Raw genomic sequence first — 21,183 nt, 5'->3', positions numbered from 1 at the left:
CCCATACAAAAATTCAAGGCTTCATAAAAAAATTATCAAGATCTGTGAATGGTTATTTTTGCCAGCTGTCTCCTGGGTATGAAAGGAAACTTTGATGAAAATTTCAGCTTTATACTTTTTTTTTTTTTCCCCCCTCCCCCCAGTAAAACCAAAATTAGACGAGCCTACAAGTTGTATCAATTATTTACCTGACAGGTTGTTACCTAATTGTACATTAAGGGAAACGGGGGGGCCTTTCTGCTTCAGGAAACACGTAGACAACTTCAAAAAGGATAATTAAACATTACAATTGTGCTGTATAAACATGTGCAACATAAGATACTTTTTATATGAAAAGCGCCATTTTTCGTGCACCATCGAGTTATTTCCTGTTTCCCGTATTTTTTGTAGTCGTAATAGTAGTAGATATTTGACTGGCCGAATTCTTTTTTTCTTTTAAATTGTGTTTTTTCTTCTCATTGCAATTACACTATCAAAGGAGCATAATGTCTACAAAGGTTTAAACTCGTTGATCCTGAGCGGCCTGGCCTATCAGTTTCTGCAGTCATTAAGACGAATTGGAATATGTGTATCTACCAAGAAGACAAAGCAGAACATTTGACACGCCCTTTCCAGTCCAAAAGATTTGATGTCGGGAGTGGATATACGTCCCTGGCAGAAAACCTTACCATGTTCAATGAGCTGGGTTTGCTTCCACGGACACCGCAGCTTGAGCGACTCGATGGCAGTGGCATTGAAGCCGCAATGATTGCTCAGGATGCACAGTATCACAAAAAAAATGTTGACTCAAACATAATAAAACGATGCTGAATCGAGCCAAAAAGCAGAATCCCAACACTGATGGTCAAGATGTAGGTCAGCCTGGAACACCACGAGGTCATGAAAATTAACTACTGAAAAGGCCAAAGAGGCGTTGTGCTTCCTCTGCAAACAAGAAGCTGGCCAGGAAGGACTCTGAAGCAGCAACTTTCCAACTAAGTAATCAAGTACAAACCTGTGCAGAACTTCTTCAAGACATGGATCTTCTGGCCAGACCCAGTGCGGGTGATATGGTGGCTCTGGAGGCCAAGTACCACGCTAGGTGTTTGTCAGCCTTGTACAATAGAAATAGGAAGGCCAAGGCTACAGGATTTGGTGACACCAAGAGAAATCTCTACTGCTGTCTTTGCTGAATTGGCCCTCTACATTGAAGAAGCATGTCTAGATGAGAACATCTCCAGTCTTTAAATTGATTGATATAGCTCACCTCTGCACTTCCAGAATGGAGCAACTTGGAGTTAAACCCGATGGTCGAGTTAATACCACACACTTGAAAGAACGAATCCTTGCACAGTTCCCTGACATGGCCCACAACAAAGGGAGTGATGTCCTTCTGGCATTCAATGAAAATTTTGGTTATGCCCTTGCGAAAAACGTGAAACATTTATAAAGAAGCGACACGGTGGTCCTGGCGATGGAGAGAAAAAAAAAGCAGAGGTGAAAGGAAACTGAGGAGCGACAGCAACTATTTGCATCCCGCTTCCTGCACAGTTCAATCTTCAAGGAAGATGCTAAACGCCTTGAACATGTTAGCCCGGGTGGAGAGGATGATAGTAAGATTGGTAATACATCGGTGGATGTAGCTGCAGTCATAATTGGAGGAATCGGACTCGGCAGGGTGGCATTAGAAGGAGCTACTGCTGGAGAGGGCGGAAACGGGGATCAAGCTTCTCGTGGGCCAGAGCCGTTTGGCCTGTTTCATAGCCGCTATGTGGAGCTGACAAGACTGCAAAGGAAGGAACAGAGAAACAAAGGGGGCCTAGGAAGTGCAGCCAGATTTAGAGGTCATCGTACCTAGCAGAGCCAGCAAGGCTGATGAGGCTAGAGCACCTGTGCTTCAGTACAACATCATTCCTAGCAACCAACACCTCACCCCATTATTAGAGAATCGTGTAGGGCCTAGAGGCATATCTGGCAGTGGGTGAATCCAGCAACTCTCTTGGAACATTTCCTTCTTTCAAGATTAAAACTGATTGGATGGAAGAGCAGCAACAGCCACCAGTTAATGATAATTGTCAGTCACTTCCAACCAAAAAAGTCAAATGTACTGACAGTGGAGTCATTTGTTGAATGCACAGTTCGGGACACAAGATTGGATACTGCAGAGTTGCATGGCTTGCAAGCCTCTGGGCAAAAATGTAAACGCTCGTCACCAAATGAACCTAAATGTGCCGTTAAAGAATGTGGACCCATGATTATGGATTTGCCTCAAAGCACCCGTAGCAATCCAATTGACCAATCACAAACTCCACAGGGGGTTATGTCTGTCTCTCCAAGCTGTGAAAGTATCAAGGTGACAGATATTTGTGTTCAAACCACCCAGTCATGCTTTACTGGGTGGAGACGAGCCACTTGACAAGGAATTTCTTCCGACCCCATCAAAAGTGATTTCTCAGCTGCAAAAGCCGATGCTACTAGATGATAAAGGGACAACAGAAGCAGCTTGCAAAGAGTTCATAGTAACCGACAATGAAAATGAAAAGCCAATCGTAACCAATGAAAGTGGTTCGAGTTTAACCAGAGAAGGATTGGACAAACTGTTAGTTACCTGGAAAGGCAGAGCTGGAAATTTCACCAGTTGCTGGTCCAGACTCCCCTTTGATTAAGGTAGATGTTTTGACAAAGATGCATGTTGACACAGGTGTCACTTTAGAAAATGTAAGTTAAACATCTTTACATGAGTGGCATCGGATGCAAACGGGGATGAACCTTCCTAGTTTGTGTGATAAAAGTAGAGGTGGCAGTCTCTCTTCCTTCACCAGTTTATGAAGATCAGAAAACCAGCAAAGCATGCATTGGTACAGAAGGATTGAAGAACAGTCGCAAATCTGCAAAAACAAAACTACCTCGTATCGCTGTCCAACATGCTGGCACTTCTGAAGTACCTGCTGAAGACACAGAGTGGACTGCTACACGAAAGTGAAAAAATTGGAAGTGCTGACAAGTTGTGCCGAATGATGTCCACACACAGATCTAGATCATGCAATTGAGATAGTTTCTCCAAGATTGGCACGAAAAAATGCCGATGCTGCGAGAGCATCAGGAGCATCTTGTCATGCTGGGGACGCAAGTGTTGAACTGGTTTTGACTCCTGCAGCTGAAACTGGGCATGTCTGAAGGTGCAATGTTGTCTATGCCACCGTACGACCAGATACTGAAACAACATGCAATTCTGGACGCCCAAGCCGTCAAACAACCAGCCAGAGAAGTTGGACGTGGTCGACCACCAAAAAATCGACGAAGAAACATGGAATCCGAAGGTGGCAAACAGAAGACAGACAATGCTGTTGGTGAAGATCAAAGGGCTGCTTGTTCTGTAAATGCACCTCAGTGATGATCAAAAACAAGTCAAGCAATGAAGCAACAAGGGAGCCAGCTTTGACAGCAGAGGTAGTTACACCTGGAAGAAAAACCAGTCCAGCGGCATGTGACCCGGCAGGGAGCAGGCAGTCAAATTCTCAGTGGTGGAAACAGCAGAGGTCGCAACAGTTCTCAGGGACCAGAAGAAAATAAGCCACAGGTTGTTGATGAATTGGGTTTAGAAGGTCATCCTTTGGAAAAGGGGAAAGAGTTGCAAGAAAATGATTTATCCTAGTCACATGTCAGGATAAGAAACCATGTCACAATCACTGACATTGCGGTCAGTTGGAGCCATGGAAACGATGGACGTTCAGCAAACAGCCTGAGCAGGCAGTGGAAAATATTGAGCGGCTGGCTGATGCTTCAGCAATAGTCAGTGGTGTCGGGCCCAGCCAAGCAACTGCACAATCCTTTGAAGAGGCCGAGGAGAAGCCCTCAAACTGAGCTAGCAGCAGCCATTGACTCAATAATGGGAGATGAGAAAAGCTCAGAAGCTGAGTTTTGTTGGGCAAGCTCCACAAAATTGCACCATATCCAGGCAAGATGAAACAGATGCTGATCTGCAACCTCTGCCCTCATGTGTCAACCAGCAGTTAGTGGCTGAGCTTCCTGATTCACTGGCCACATCAGTGGCTGCACAGCAGACCGAGGATCCTTGTGAAATGCTGAAATTGCCAGGAAGGTTGAGAGTGGCATGAGCGGGGTCGTGGTTGAGGCCGTGGTCAGAGGCGGTGCTGGTCGTAAGTGATATTTCAGATACTAGGGCCTCAATGTCAATCGGTGGAACCTGCTGCATCTATTAACACTTTGGGAAGTGGCAGTGATAGACAGTTACACATACTAGATTCTATTCCTGAGAAATGATGTAAAAATGAAACCACAGCTCGATTCTCCTGTCCGTCTCCAGTCAGACGATACTTGCGACCTTCCCCTTTGATGCTAGTCGACATTTACTAAATACTGACTAATCCAGCAATAGTACGGCCCACAGATCCATCTGTTTTGCAGCCATTGATCGTTTTCCCAGACTTAGTCTGTATTTAGTGTGCCTGGTAACATTTTACGACCTCCTTTAGTACACGGCACAACCCAACTCCACCATTCCACTGGTGTACAGTTGGCACCCTTGTGCGTGGTGAACTTACTTCCACAGCCACCACCACTTTCACTTCCTCCAGACTTTGCAAGTGATCCATCTTTTATAAGCCTCGGTCACTCTTGCAGCCTGTTGTAGCAGGGGGACCACCACAAGTTTTCAGCTGGTGTGCCAGGAATTGGTGGGGCTATGCCCCTGACTTCACAGCCAGATGAATTGACTGCTCTACGATCAACACCACCTCCAGCAGCTCCCCCACCAGATACAAAGGCTTCAGACCTAGATCCGAATTCGAGCACGCTGCGCAAGATTCTCATGGAACCAAAGTGTTCCTGCAGGAAGTGGAGTGCATTCCACTGTGACCTCCACTGTTGTTACGAGTGCTTTAGTTTAGCCACTGCTTTCTTCCCAGGTTCAGGATACTCATCCTATTACCTTGGATTCTGCTGATAGCAAACGATCTTCTTTACCTGAAACTTATACACGATCCTGCGAAGTAACCCGACTGGTGGAGGCTTCACGTCCGTCATGTTGAGGTAGTTCCAGCTGGTTATGAAAGGCGGCCAGCGTCTTCACCTCATTCTGTAATATGTCCACCAGTGCGCTTTTGTGCACCACAGCAGTAAGACCTGAGTCATTCACTTCCTGCAAGTATTTCACTTCCAAAGCAATGTTTCAAGCAAGCTTTCATGAAAGGCACAAGTGGAGTCATTCCACCATATACCGTTGCTGTCTCCCAATGAAATTGCGACCTCAGCAGTTGCTCCTACCCACACATATCCTTCGACATCTACTCTCGGGCATCAAACAATGGCATCTGCAGGTCGTACGTTCCCAGCAGGAATGCCATTCATGCCATTTAACAATACTAGAACCACTGAAGCAGGACCAGCAGTATCTGGGGCAAGGCTCTGAGTAAAAACATCAGAAGGCACTGTGGTCTTGCTTAGCCACTCTGGTCAGAAAGCAGAAGGTCCTCTTCGTGCGAGTGCTCCAATCGGTCAGATACCAGCTGCCAATACTCTTGACAATGATACTGTGGGTACTCTGTCAACTGCAGTTATCCCTTCAGTTCCCAAATCCATTGGGAAGTTGTCAGATATCAAGTCTCCTTGTCTTACAAGTCGGCAGCCTCAGGTTCTACACACCATCTTCCACATTTTTCTCCCCACGTGATCCTTCAAAAGCCAGAGGAACATCCAACCCTTAAAAGCAAATCACCTAGCAGCCTCAAAGTGAGCTTTTCCATGTTCCATTCTTCCAGGACGTCGCTCAGCAGAACAAGCTTCAGTCATTACAATGACTCGGGCAAAGGCCTCCAAGCTGGAGCCACATTCCCCACGAATTTCCAGTGGGCTGTCACCTTCTTTTTCCAAAGCTTCACCTTCAGTGCCTGTTGCAGCATACTTGCGGCCAAACGACCCCAGCTCAACACAATGTGGTGTAGTTGCCAGTGTCCTAACATCCACTACCTCTTATTTCTCTGGGACATTTATATACTTCTATGGGTGCTGCGGGGGGCTCTTCTCGATCAAGCATACCTCATGTTGAACTGCACATTGGAACATCACGCCTAGACATGTGGAACTCGCAATGGGGGCGGGGGCACTGAAAATGAGCATGGGATGTTGGCATATGGGCAGGGTGGCACGTGGATGGCAGGACCCGAGGTGGTCGTCAGGACACCCCCAGGTGGTTGTCATGACAAATAGTTAGGAGATGATACTCCGGTTTCGGGGAAGTTTTATCAGTCTTCAGCTGGCCTGCATGATGGAGTCATGTCATTCTGGTACACCTGACGGCAAACCTGAGATGAAATCCTCTCCGTGGGACTAACCCATTGGGGAAAGAAGCCGGAAGCAAGTTGGCTGGCCTGCCATCCCCACAGTCCCATCGTGGGGGTGTACAAATGATGCCGAGTGGTCACAGTATACTGGCTTCAGGAAATAAAAGCTTCAACGACTTCCGTGGGAAGTATGGAGAAGCAGTACTCGTGGGTGCACAATATCGTCAGCTGTCCGGTCTTGCCCTTAGTCTCATCACGGAGCCCAACTCCTTCACAGGCCGAAGTGGAGCAGGCCACTTGCATCAAATCCCCCCATGATGTGTGCGGTGCCATGGAGGGCCGTGGCCCTTCTCATTTTGCCAGCGTCCTAGCGGGAGGTGGTGCCGAAGTGTCGACTGCCGGCCGTTCGTTCTTGGCCGCTTCTCAAATGGACCACCACATTATCCACGGATGTTTGGATCCTCCTCCTGCTGCTGCCTCGTTCAGAAATGGCCACAGTGGTCCGCTCGCAATCCAAGGTGGATTTGCACCTGTCGGCAACACTACCGGCACAACTGCAGCGCAGCCATTCGGACGCATTGCATGGCTATCAGGTCGGCGCCGGCTACCTTCAAACCAAGGTTGGGGTACCGACCATACGCGGGTTATCGAGTTCGTCTTGCCCGTCGGTGGCCTACCTGCAACAGACCGGTCGTGGTTTTGAGGCCCAGCAATCTCTGCCTCCGGTAGTCTATCTACAACCCCCGGGCTGTATATCTGAGATCCAACATTTTGGTCCATCGGTGACGAAAAATACCTGCAGGCCTCGGCCGAGGTGCTGATATCGGAATGGGTGCACCTTAAACCCATGTGCGAGGATCCATTGGAGGGCAAGTCTGGTGCCAGCAGCCGCAGTAATTCCAGCTCCAACAGCATAAGCTGTTGCAGTTAAAAAGCTCGTATTTGGAAATCATGCCGGGGATCGCGGGGGCGGACGCGTCGCAAGGCGCGCTTCCTCTCCCCACCCGTCCCCGGCGGCGAGACTGTTGGAGCCCTGCGGACGCTCTTGGATGAGTGTCCATTGTGGGCTGAAGTGTTCACCTTGAGGAAACTGGAGTGCTCAGCGGGTCAGTAGAGCCTGACACCACAGCTGGGAATAATAGAATAGGGCCTCAGTCCTATTTTGTTGGTTTTGCGGGACGGAGGTCATGATTGAGAGGGACTGCCGGGGACAATCGTACTGCGCCGCAAGAGGTGAAATTCTGGGACCGGCGCAAGATGGACTAAAGCGAAAGCATTTGCCAAGAATGTTTTCCTTAATCAAGAACGAAGGTCGGAGGCTCGAAGGCGATCAGATACCGCCCTAGTTTCGACGGTAAATTATGCCGACCGGCGATCGGGTGGCGTTGAATGGCATGACCCGTCTGGCAACCATGAGGGAAACCAGGAGTTTCTTGGTTCCGGGGGGAGTATGGTTGCAAAGCTGAAACTTAAAATAATTGACGGAAGGACACCACCAGGAGTGGAGCCTGCGGCTCAATTTGACAACATGGGAAAGCTCACCTGGGCCGGAGAAGGATTGACAGACTGAGCTCTTTCACGATTCTGGGGGTGGCGGTGCATGGCCGTTCTTAGTTGGTGGAGCTCCGTCTGGTTGATTCCGATGAGCGAGACTCCGACACGCTAACAAGTTCCGCGACCCTGGTGTGGCCGGCGGACTAACTTCTTAGAGGGGCGAGCGGCTTCAAGCTGTGCGAGATGGAGCAATAACAGGTCTGTGATGTCCGGGGCCGCATGCACGCTGCACTGGACGGGCCAGCGTGTACCTTGCCCTTCGCCATCAGGCTCGGGTAAATTGCTGAGCCCTGTCCGTGATGGTGAATGGGGCTTGACAGTGTCCCACAAACAAGGAATTCCCAATAAGCACGAGTCATCAGCTCGCGTTGAGTCCCTGCCCTTTGTACACACTGCCCGTCGCTACTATCGGACGGTTTGGTGAGATCCTCGGATCAGCCCCCGCACAGGCCGGCCGTTCTCAGCTTGTGCCCGTGTGCCATAAAGATGAGCGAACTTGACTGTCTAGAGCATCGATTCCCAACCGTTTTCTGATCGAGTACCACTTGGAGGTCCCGTACCGTCGCCGCGTACCACCTGGTTCCAGAAAAACTCAATCCGCGTACCACCTGGTTCCAGAAAAACTCAATTCGATAAGATATCAGGCTTATTTCAATTTAATGCGAGGGCTGCATCTGTTTCTTCTCCACCACCTGGTCGATGCGGGGCATAACTTTGCTCACAGCACATCGGAAATCATGAAATATATCAGAAATCAGAAATAAAAAAATTATCAGGCCAAATCATTTTTTTAAAGGTTGAGTCGCGAACCACCTGGAAGGCCCTCGCGTACCACTAGTGCTACGCGTACCACAGGTTGGGAACCATTGGTCTAGAGGAAGTAAAAGTCATAAGTTTTGATGTACAGTCGCGTGAAAAAGTAAATGCACCCCATGTAAAGTTTTGACTTTTTCAACATATTTCAACATACAGCTATTTGATCTTCATTTCAACAATACTGATAGATAAAGGTGATATAATATAACAATTATCATGAAACATTTACATTTTGTAGTCCATTGTATAATTTAAATAAACATAAATGCAAATTTCGCATGTGGAAAAAGTACACCCCTACATTTATCACTACTTCAAATACCGAAAATTAGAATCAGGTGCACCAGCTCAGATGCAAATGATTAGAACATCCTTAGAGGATCTTGGAGGAACCTGTCTTATTTAAACCTCAGACATTTAGTTTGGTTTGCTCTTTGTTGAAGTGTGCAGCATCACCATGCCTAGATCAAAAGAGCTCTGAGGCCTTCAAAAAGAAGGTTATCGATGCATATGAGTCTGGGAAGGGATTTAAAAAGATCTCCAAACAATTTGAAATCAATCATTCGACTGTCGAAGATCATCTACAAGTGGAGAAGATTCCAAACTGCCAACTTGGTCAGGCCAGGCCGCCCCAGCAAGTTCAGCCCGAGAGCAGACCGCAAGATGCTGAAAGAAGTCTAAGAACCCCAGAATGTCATCATGGGACCTACGGGTAGCTCTTGCCACTGTTGATGTCAAAGTGCACGAGTCTACCATTAGAAAGAGGCTGCACAAATTTGATCTACGTGGGAGGTGTGCCAGGAGGAAACCTTTGCTGTCCAGAAAGAGCATCAGGGCAAGACTAAAGTTTGCCAATGAACACCTCCGCAAGGGACCAGCACTTCTGGAACAATGTGCTCTGGATAGATGAGTCAAAGGTAGAGCTATTTGGCCACAGTACCAGAAGACATGTTTGGCGAAAACCAGACAGCATTTGACCACAAGAACCTGATACCAACTGTAAAGCATGGTGGTGGAAATATTATGGTTTGGTGCAGCTTTGCTGCATCAGGGCCTGGGCAGCTCACCATCATAGAATCAACTATGAATTCTTCATTGTACCAGAGGGTGCTTGAGGATAATGTGAGGCCATCTGTCGGAAAGTTGAAGCTCAACCGAAGGTAGACCTTGCAACATGACAATGACCCTAAACATACCAGTAAATCCACCAAGGAATGGCTGAAAATAAAGAAATGGAGGGTTCTGTAATGGCCAAGTCCTGCTATTTCGACATCAGTCCTGATCTTTATACAAGTTGAGAAGGGAGGTGCAAGTGGAGGAGGAGGAGTGAAGAGGAGAGCAGTAGGATTGGTTAGGCAAAGTGTAGGTGGGGGGGAGCAAGGATCGAGGGATACAATGTGATTGGTCGAGTGAAATATTGAGCAGAGGGATATCCCGCTGATTAAGGAATTCATATTAAAATCTCCTTCATAAGGAAGATATGTTCTTCGAGACTCCGACGCCAAGATTCTCCCAATTACATGTAAAGTCATTCACTTCATGTGAATTAAACTACATAAAGCTTTATATATATTTTCTTCTTCTGCTTCTGTCGTGTATCAGATGGCCAGCTCAGTTGTGCAGCCATGCCCTCGTCTCTGGTCCTACGTCGAAGAGGCTGGCTTTTGAGGGTGGTCTGTATAGGGGGCAGGTGGTAATTATGTGTTCGGCAGTCTGCTCAGCCTCGCCGCACTCACACGTGGTGCTGTCTGCCAGGCCCCACATCTTCAGCGATGATTTGAAGCGGGCGACCCCCATACGCAGATGGTTCAGCAAGGTCCATTGCAGGCGTGGTAGGTCTTCTCCTATGACGCCACCTCCTGGGTCCCAGATGTAGCGGTGGATTCGGGTGGGCCCGGCCGTTTCCCACACCTGCTTCCAAGATGCCGCCAGCCATGTGCTTCTAGACAGGTCCTCAGGGATAGAACTGAGCATCTCCTGTGCCGCCTTGTTGTAGGGATGGCGGGACTTGTCTGCTTGGAGATGCCACTATCGTTGTGGTGTTGTTGCAGGATGTGCCAGTCATGTTTCTGGGCATTCCTTGCCAGGGCGAGGGTAGCAGCCTCCCGTCTGAGGCCGGCCGGGGCAATTCCCGCTAGGACTGGCAGATGGAATGATGGGGTGGGCTTCAAGCAACCAGCTACAATGCGGAGGGCGTTGTTAATGGCAACATCAACCTTTCTCACGTGTGGGCTTCTGCTCCAGGCTGGGGCACAGTATTCGGCTGCAGAGAAGACCAGGGTTTGCGTGGATATTCGTAGGGTCTTGGCGGAGGCTCCCCAGGTCGTACCAGCGAGACGTCGGATAAGGGACACTTGATGTCACCTTGGCCTTAACTTCTTCTAGGTGTTGCTTGAAGGACAGTATCTGATCTAGGCATACACTGAGGTACTTTGGGGCTTGCTGGAACTCTAGGCATTTGTTGTCAACGAACATGTCCAGTTCCCTTTTTGCTTCTCTGTTAAGATGGTATGCCGCTGACTGTCTTACCAATGCTGAGCTGTAAACGCCACCTCCGGAGGTAGGCTACCAAGGTGCCCATGGCTTGGTTGATACCGTTTTCCATCGCCTTACATGTTGGTCGTCGCAGCATGATGGCCAGGTCGTCCGCGTAACCGTACTTTCTGGATGTTGTATCCGGCAGGTCATAGATGTAGATGTAAAACAGCATCAGCGAGAGAACAGAACCCTGCAGGACACCATTCCTCAGTCTTCTGAGCCTGCTTCGCTGGCCATCGCTGGTCTGTAGGATGCAGCTGCGGTTTGACAGCATCTCCATGATGAAGTTCACCATATGCCGGTCTGGGATTGTCCTCAGCAACCTCAGGTGGAGTCCACGGTGCCAAACGGTGTCGTATGCAGCTGTCAGGTCCAGGAACATTATGCCAGCTTTCTCATTGTCCTGGAAGCTGTCTTCGATATCTTGTGTGAGTAATGTTACCTGGTCCAGTGTTGACCTGCCACGAAGGAAACCGGCTTGTATTTGGAAGAGGGTCAGACAGCGGTATTCAGGATTGCAAGGCAGATAGCAAAAGGTGTGATGTGATGGGGGTGAGTTGCTTGAAGGATTATGAAGTGGGACAAGTTGTTGTGGACCCAGATGGAATTAAAGGAAGATGGAAGAGATGTATGGAAATACTGTTGAATGCAGAGAATGAATGTGATGGCGACATAGAGAGTAACCCAGTTTTAGGACAGGCAGAGAAGATAACCGAGAAGGAAGTTGAAGCGATAAAGCAATGAAGAGTAGAAAAGCGGGAGGGCTGACTGGAGATGTGGGAGATATGTTGAAGACGGTGGGAAATTGGGGTGTGAAGAGAATGAGATCTGTAATCTGGTGGTGAAAGAAGGCCGCATTCCAGTGGATTGGGAACTGAGTACCCTCGTCCCTCTATACAAGGGGAAAGGTGACCCTCTGGACTGTGGCTCGTATCGAGCAATAAAGTTATTGCAGCATGGAATTAAGGTGTTGGAGAGAGGATAAGGAAGAATGTGAAGATTGACGAAATGCAGTTTGGATTTATGCCAGGAAGAGGAATGACACTCACTTTTTATTGAGGCAGTTGCAGAAGAAGTACATGGAGAAGAGGAAGTTTCCTTGGGTTGATCTGGAGAAAGCATTTGATGGGGTTCCACGTGATGTAGTGACATGGGCATTGAGGAAGTTAGGAGAGGAGGAATGATTGATCAGAGTCCTGATGGCAATGTACGAAGGAGGGGAACAGTGGTGAGTTTGAGGTGAAGGTGGGAGTGCATTAGGGGGTCGGTACTAAGTTCACTATTTGTAGCTGTGATGGAGGTGCTGGCTCAATGTAAAGGAGGGTTTACTGTGGGAGTTGTTGTATGCAGATGATCTGGTGTTGATTGCAGAAAGTATGGATGGACTGAAGGAGAAGATGAATAAGTGGAAGGAATGTATGGAGACAAAAGGTCTGAAGGTGAATATCGCAAAAATGAAGGTGGTGGCAAGTGGTAAAGCATGTGGTGAGGTGTGAAGAACTGGGAAGTGGCCGTGTGCTGTGTGCAGGAAGGGTGTCAGAGTGAATTCCATTCAATGTACAATGTGCACTGAGTGGGTTCATCAAAAATGTAGTGGTTTGAGGGTCATTAACCAGTGTGGCAGCTACATTCAAGTGTAAGGTGTGCAGAGGGAGCTGCAGATGGAGTAAATGTTGAGTTGGATCTTGGAGATGGCGTGAAGCTGGAAGGTGTGAAAACATTTTGTTGCCTCGGAGACATGCTGAATGGCGAAGGTGGATCAGACTCAGCAAAAGTTGCTCAAGTGATGTGCATGGAAGAAGTTTCGGGAACTGAGTGGCGTGCTGAGGAGGGGGGGAGTGTCGTTGAAGCTGAAGGGAAAGGTGTATGCTGCATGTGTGAGAAGTGTTGTGATTTATGGGAGCGAGACATGGGTAATGGACGTAGAGCAGCAACGAGGCTGGAAAGGGTGGAAATGCGAATGGTTCGGAAGATGTGTGGAGTATATATATAGAGAGACAGAGACAGACAGACAAATTGTGAAAGATGATGGGAATAGAGCCTGTGATTGATGCTGTGAAGAGAAACCATTTGAGATGGTTTGGTCATGTGTTGAGGGATGAAAGTGACTGGTTGAGAAGAGTGATGGAAATGAATGTAGAAGGAAGTAGAGGACGGGGAAGACGAGATACTTGGCTAAAGATGGTCGAAGAAGAAATGCAGGCAAGGGGTTTAAGGGGAGATGCAGAAAATAGGGCAAAAAAGGAGCAGATTGTCATGGGGACCGCAAGGCTAACCCCTGCTCTTGCAGGGAAAATGGCCTTAAAATGCCTGTTGTTGTTGTCGTGCCTCAACAGCAAGAGACTCATTCCACGGTACTGCTATCCCTGATACAGCATCCAAATTTTCCTGGCGATGGAATTGATCGAAGCACTGCCGTTGATCAAAACGTAATAGAGGATCAAAGGGGGCGCTCAACAAGAAGACTATCTGTGAATTGCCGCACTTCTACACCGATGTACCCCTTGTGACTGGTAGCATTTCATCTATTCCCCCTTCTAATGTTATGTCCCTGAAAAGAGATGGTTTTCAAAGGGAGAAAGAGGATGAATACGTGTGGTTAGAACATACAAGGCAGGTCATTGAAGACAGATCTAGCACAAATGAGAACACATATTGGGCTGCCTTTCTTGCCTCCAATCAGCCACCAGAAGTTTGCACAATTTGTCCAACTTCTCTGCCCCCACTCTTTCATGAGTGCACACACAGTAGCTTTGATCAAACACTCTATGGATGTTGTGAAGAATGCGGTTGATCATCTCAATTCGGGGCAGATGCCTGTTGTCACCTTTGACCAACCTTTGTTTGCTTTGGCTAAGCAGATTCAGTGGAAGTGGCCTGAAAACTATGGCGAAGCCAAACTAGCGGTGATGTTAGGTGGTCTCCACATAGTTGGCAGTCATTAAGACATTAGGCGACTGGTTGAAAGCAAGTGGTTGGGTGCAAGCTGAGATTGCAAGACTGGGAACAGCTGATTCTTTCTTGCAATTGGTACACGTTGCGTGCACAAGACGAGCTCACCAGGTCACGGCAACTGCCTTGTACATCCTACAAAGATGAGCCTTTGATTGCAACCATCAGATAAACCCAGTGGATGATGAAGATAAAAATGACTTCGAAGACTGGTGTCACAAAAGGGAACATGCTTGCCCTCGGTTTAAGTACTGCACAACTGTATTTGAACTAAAACTGCTGCTACTCATCTTTGTGCGTTCCCTGCAACAGGCATCGTTGACGATGTATGTAGAAGCTCTAAACTATGCTTGTTCCTTTGTTTTATGCCCTGGACCATACCAACTATGCCAGGTGGGTCCCTGTTCACCTGAGACATGGCCGAACCTGAAACGATGCACCCAGATGTGTTAAAACAATTCAAAGCTGGAAACTTCACAGTGCAGAAGACAAGGTATTCTCCTCAATTCCCATCGACCAGGCAAACGAACAGAACAATGCCATCAAAGGCGATGGAGGTGCTGTTGGCCTGACTGACAATCTAAGTGCCCTTTGACGTTGGATGGTAGCTGGACCCGAGATTTCCAAAGCCATAGAAGAATTTCATGGACTCTTACACAAACAAAAGAAAATGCACGTCACCATGACAAGAGCCAATGTGCAGACTGCATTCATCAACCATGTTTGCTCCCTTGTTAGTGTGAGGGAAGACCTTGGCAACTGCTTTGAGGAAGAAACCCAGGACCTTGTTGTGCTGGACACAAAGGAAGTTGCAGGTCCTGCAGCAGTCGAAGCTCAGAAAAGTGAATGAGATCAGGCAGGAGCATTTTGAAACCTTCACAAGAGTGTCTGATGGAACGGACTAAACCAATTCAAGATACCCTTTCTTGAAACAAATTGAAGCAGTTTCAAAACCAGCTCGAAGACCAAGCAAAGGGACACAGCAACTGGCCTCTCCAAAGAATGACGTTGGACTAATGGACTATTCTCACGTTTGTACATTGGTTGCCAGACACGGGGTGGAAATCTTGAAGACTTCTTCAGCCCTGAGAACCAAGCGTACCCTCCAGCACTGATGGAGGGAGCATCCATCTTGGTGCCAAGTGACCTTGCTTGCTTGGAAGACCTTGCTGAGGCCCAATCCGATGCTTCTTCTGCAACCTGTCATTTTTGATGGGGCAGCCATCATCCAGATGTTGAAGCCAGCTGTTACCAAAACGTTTGATGCATATGCTAACCAAATCTTCATACCATATCTGTCCAGAAAGTTGCAGAATGTATCATGCCTTGATCTTGTGTGGGACATATACACCAAGGATTCTTTGAGGCGCAACTAGAATGAAATATGGGACAGGACCAAGTAGACACGTGGTAGCCACAGCACCCATGCCAGGAAACTGGCAACGCTTCCTTCGAATGGATTGCAACAAAACAGCTGTTCAAGTTTTTGTCAGGTGCTGTCAAGTGGTTCAATGAAGAGGGCAAACAACTTGTCATCACTGATGGAGAGGGAGTTCTCAGGAGACCACCACTCGAAGATCTGATATCAATTGTTCCATGCAATCATGAGGAAGCAGACAGTTGCATGCTGCAAACCATGGCCACCGCACGATCCTGATCCGACTTGATACTGATGTAGTGGTGTTGGCCGTGTCTGATACAGAAGCTGCAGTCTGGAGACAAATTATGGTTGGCATTCGGGACTGGAAAGAACTTCCGGTACTTAGCAGCCCATGAAATGGCAGCTGGGCTTGGACCAGAGGGCCCGGGCATTGGTCATGTTTCACGCACTGACAGGGTGTGACACTGTCTCCAGCTTTTCTGGGAATGGTAAGAAAACTGCTTGGGCAATCTGGTCTGGGTTCCCAAAATTGACAGCTGCACTAAAGGCATCCGTGGCCCCATGCAGCCTACCAGAGGATGTCATGTCCTACATTGAAAGGTTTGTCATCCTTTCATGTGACTGTACAAGTACTACTTATGACATAAATAAAGCTCGGAAAATTTTGCCAAGAGGAACAACGTGCAGTTGATTCTGCCAACAAGGGTGGCTCTAGAGGAACATGTCAATAGGGCGATCTACCAAGGAGGTCATATTTGGGGACAGATACTGCTACCGAAGCTCGAGCTTCCATTACCCACCGACTGGAGTTGGACCAAAACTGATGGCCTGTATTACCCACATTGGACAACTCTACCCGAGGCAGCCATGACCTGCAAAGAGCTGGTGTCCAAGTGCAAAAGATTGTGAAGCGATGCACCTGCAAAAACGTTGCAATTCCATCACAGCTTTATGTGTGTTTGATGGAGTTTTCGGCATTGACAATTTGGTATCGCCAGAGTCAAAGTCTAACTTTCAGGTTAATGAATAATAAAATTTTAAAGTTAACTTTCTGAGTTGTACTAGTTATTTGTTAAAAATAATAATTGTAAGAAACAATTTTAACTATATCTGTTTTGTCAGTAACAATAATAAAGAGCAGATTCTACCTCGATATAAACAATTTTCAAAAGAGCTTTGACGAGATCTAATCAAATTCACATACTTGTTTTGTGACATGGCCGCCTTGGAGGATTTGTGCTTTGCCTCCATAATCTAGATTTGTTCAGCATATATTCAAGTATCTCTGCAAAATTTCATGCTTTTATCACAAAATGAACAATTGATTTGATAAATCTGCCCTACTTGGCGATCATCGTCAATGATAAATCGATGAGCCATATTTGTTTATTTAAAATATATATATATATATATATACAGTATATATAAAATTGCTGTTTGTTAAATCGTTTGTTGATCTCTGTAGACAATACGGAAGTGGTGGTTGCTTTCACTCGGTCACGGCTAAGGTGAATTCGAATTTTTATCCCAAATTTACCCACTTTTTAAATCGTGAATCAAAAAAGGCATTTTGTAGGGGATCAAGGGTTGAGGTAGTCTGAGCGTCGATGGTCTGAGTTTGGGTTCCCCTTTAAAATGTTTGTAAACTGAACCCCTGATTGCACAAAAAATTTAATTTGATTGCGCTGTCGAGATGAATAAATGGTGTAGCAAAGGCTTTAAAATACTTTGTTTTGACTGATTTCTAAATTTCCACAATTCACCAACCACTCCACCCCCTCCCCTCCATTGATGTTCCAGATCAGGTGCGCACAGGCCCTTACCGACAGCTCTTCCATCCTGAGCAGCTGATAACTGGCAAAGAGGATGCTGCAAACAACTATGCTCGTGGCCACTACACCGTTGGGAAGGAGATCCTGGACCCGGTTGTGGATCGAGTTCGGAAATTGGTATCTTGGCATTTTTTCATTTATTTTGAATGTGCATCAAGACGTACGTTGTGCCCCTGCAGGATTTCTAAAGTGAACCCAATCATTCAGTAGCTCTCAGCACTAAACAAATGGTTTATGGTTTATGATAAAACTCATGGCTGGTAGCATTTTGGTTTGAGCTACAATGATGCACTGCTCAAATTGGATACTTCAAAGTGGCAAACAAATTGTGTATTTTTGGTTGCAAAATCTTTAAGATACCTGGCAAAATGGAGGGTCCAGCAACAAATGTTTCAAAAGTTAATTTTTTTAAATTACTGTTTACATCTTTAAACCTTGGTGTTTCCCCATTTACTTTCTCGTTTGACAGGCAGAACAGTGCACAGGTCTGCAGGGATTCCTCTTTTTTCGTTCATTTGGTGGAGGTACGGGTTCTGGTTTCGCATCTCTTCTCATGGAGCGCTTGTCTGTCGACTTTGGCAAGAAGTCAAAGCTAGAATTTTCCATCTATCCTGCTCCTCAAATATCAACTGCCGTAGTGGAGCCCTACAACTCTGTTTTGACGACCCATACTACATTGGAGCATTCTGACTGTGCTTTCATGGTGGACAACGAGGCCATTTTTGACATCTGTCGCAGAAACCTGGACATTGAGCGGCCATCCTACACCAACCTGAACCGCCTCATCGGGCAGGTAGTTTCTTCCATCACTGCCTCTTTGCGTTTTTATGGTGCTCTGAATGTTGATTTGACCGAGTTCCAAACCAACCTTGTGCCTTACCCTCGCATTCATTTCCCATTAACGACCTATGCACCTGTGATTTCAGCTGAGAAAGCATACCATGAGCAGTTGTCTGTGGCTGATATTACCAATGCTTGCTTTGAACCAGCAAACCAGATGGTTAAGTGTGATCCTCGTCATGGAAAGTACATGGCATGTTGCATGCTCTACCGTGGTGATGTCACTCCAAAGGATGTGAATGCTGCCATTGCTACCATCAAGACGAAGCGTTCGATCCAGTTTGTTGATTGGTGCCCCACTGGATTCAAAGTTGGCATCAATTACCAACCATCTACTGTGGTGCCAGGGGGTGACCTTGCCAAGGTCGAGCGTGCTGTTTGCATGCTCAGCAACACCACAGCAATTGCTGAAGCTTGGGCTCGTCTTGATCGCAAGTTTGACCTGATGTATGCCAAGCGTGCTTTCGTCCATTGGTATGTCGGTGAGGGCATGGAGGAGGGTGAGTTCTCCGAAGCTCGTGAAGATCTTGCTGCCTTGGAGAAGGATTATGAAGAGGTTGCAATTGATTCCTTGGGGGATGAGGAAGTGGAAGAGTATTGAAATGGCAAAGAAAAAAAAATTCCCCAGATGTTTTTCTTGTCGAGCTGATTGAAAATAAATGTTGCTGCAATGAGTTTCCTTGCATTTGTTAATTTTCTTATTAACGAAGTCAAGTGGATTTGAGCCTTTGATTCACTGTCAGTGTATGATCGAGGAACTACTTTGTTTCAATTTTTTGTTTTGAACACATTGACACAATCTGCAGTTTAGCAGTAATTTGGCAAATTGTACATGTGTCCAGTGTGTGCAGAGAATAAGGACATTTTTATTTTTTATACCTCCACCCCTGAAGGTGGCTGGAGGCATTGTTTTCAGGTTGTCCGTACAGGCTAAACCTCGTTCTCAGCAACCACATGTCCGATTGAGAAACTTTCAGGATAGGAGTAACACCCATGCAGAATGTTTTTATGATAATTGTGACATCATAGGTCACATGATATGGCAGCCATCTCCGATTAAATGCAAATAATTAAATATTTCTCTGAAACTGCTGATTGGAAAAATTTGAAACTTGGCACATTTTCAGGTACTCCCAATGGGGAACAAACACACGACAATGATATTGGTGAAGTGGTATTCCAGCCATAAATGTTTTAACCTAATTCTGTCATAAAAATCAAATTGCATGCACATGATCTCTGGCTCATTTGTATTGAAATATAAAATTTATGACATGGGTCACATGGTTTGGCAGCCATATTGGATTGAAGGAAAATTTTAAATGATTATATATGAAACCGCTTACCCTATCTATGCAAAATTTTACAAATTGCATCGAACACCATTGTTGCATATAGTTTGGAAATTATGACATCGTAGGTCATGTTTGGCAGCCATCTTGGATGAAAAAAAACAAAAACCTTATCGATCAACACAAATTCACGAAAGTGATACCCCTCTCCATATATGTCATGTACATTTTTGTCACATGGTTTGGCAGCCATATTAGCTTGAAAGCCAATATAAAAAAGCCCTTAATCGCTTCACCGATTGTGAAACCTGTCCTGTGGTACTTCAAAACAGCTGGAGGAATTGAAACGAAACTTTTTTTTTTTTTTTTTTTTTAGGACAGCAAATGGGGCAATCTAACCATTGTCATGGGCAGAGGCTATTTGGTGACAGTCGCATTGCTTTGTTATTATTATTCTTTAAACAAGTCAGACGACGATGGTTCACGAGCGAGCAGTATTCAATGAGAAAAGACGGACTATAACCAAGACAGGCCAGGCCCGGAAATGTCAAAACGAAGGTTATTACTCCCGCCAGGGATTAATGCATTCAATCGTGTCCGTCTGTGTGTTTGAACCAGATATCTGGAAAAGTTCTGAACGGATTTGGATGAAAGTTGGTGGGATGATTGCCCTTGGGATAAGGAAGAATTGATTAGTTTTGGGTGAAGCTCAGGATATTATTCCTGATCCAGGAATTATTTTTGGGAAAGATTTTGTTTGTTTTACTGCATTAAAGCTTTTATTCTTAAATTATGTTTTTCTCCTCTAATTCCGAGATCTATCAAAATAAATTCTCTGACAGTTAGGGCCTACTTTCTTTTTCATTTATTGTTTTGGGGAGAGGATGTTAAACAAAACGTATTATTCCAACGAAACCCACGGCGGGAGTGTGCGCTCTACTGAGTGGCGTTCTAGTTGACCTTGAAATGAGATAGAAAATGTATAATCAGTTATGAGGTTAGTTAGCTACACAATACTGAAAATTCGGTTCGATTCCGACGACTTTGAAAATTTGACGTTTTTCTTCAAAGGTTTAAGATTCTGAAATTTGTTGGAAAACTTGTATTTCATGATGTATGTGATATCAGATCATGCACGACATTTCACCCTATCAGGAAGCGAACAATGTAATAAAACCATCAAAATTGACTTTTCTAAATTTCTTGACCTTGGGGTGAAAATGAAAAATTGAGCTCGGTGGGGCTAGACACATTACATTGGCCGAACCAAATATCGAAACCCCCCGTAAGATTCCACCAAACCACTCGGAGAAGATGTTGCTTGAAATCGATTACCCCCTAAAAAGACATCTTTTTCGGGCGTGGCTCCGCCCACAATGAGCGCAATGCGCCCACTTTAGGCAGGACAACTAGATCATGATAACCTCCCACCCAAGTTTCATCAAGATCGGATATCATCGGGTAGTTATGCTGCGGACACACACACATGACGAATATAGTGGTCACTCTGATAACTCGTGAACCAATAAAGCCTGTTCTAAGTCATAAAGGATTCAAACGGTCACATTGTTCCGAGTTGGTGAAAAAGATGGTGCATCAACGGTGGCAAACTTTCAGAATTTTTTCTTTTTTTTTCTCCTCTGCAACCTTTGGTCTGATCATTTTCAACATTGGATTTGCGACTTGGAGATATATAT

General features: G+C 46.2%; 1 protein-coding gene and 1 pseudogene across 1 annotated transcript in view; both read left to right on the top strand.

Moving 5' to 3' along the window:
* LOC137419360 (tubulin alpha-1 chain-like) overlaps nucleotides 1-18,869 on the top strand; it is a 28,087-nt gene extending 9,218 nt beyond the window's left edge. Inside the window, exons 3-4 of the mRNA XM_068105445.2 lie at nucleotides 17,323-17,471; nucleotides 17,824-18,869. Coding sequence (XP_067961546.1) covers nucleotides 17,323-17,471; nucleotides 17,824-18,795 — 1,121 coding nt within the window. The 3' untranslated portion in view covers nucleotides 18,796-18,869. The remainder of the gene's footprint in view (nucleotides 1-17,322; nucleotides 17,472-17,823) is intronic.
* LOC144889955 (18S ribosomal RNA) lies at nucleotides 6,995-8,394 on the top strand (annotated as a pseudogene).
* Nucleotides 18,870-21,183: the final 2,314 nt, after the last annotated feature.

Source organism: Myxine glutinosa, chromosome 1 (genome assembly GCF_964187855.1).
Source record: "Myxine glutinosa chromosome 1, kmMyxGlut1.1, whole genome shotgun sequence".
NCBI lineage: Eukaryota > Metazoa > Chordata > Myxini > Myxiniformes > Myxinidae > Myxine > Myxine glutinosa.
Note: the sequence above shows the minus strand (reverse complement) of the source record. Positions and strands in the feature narration are given on the sequence as shown.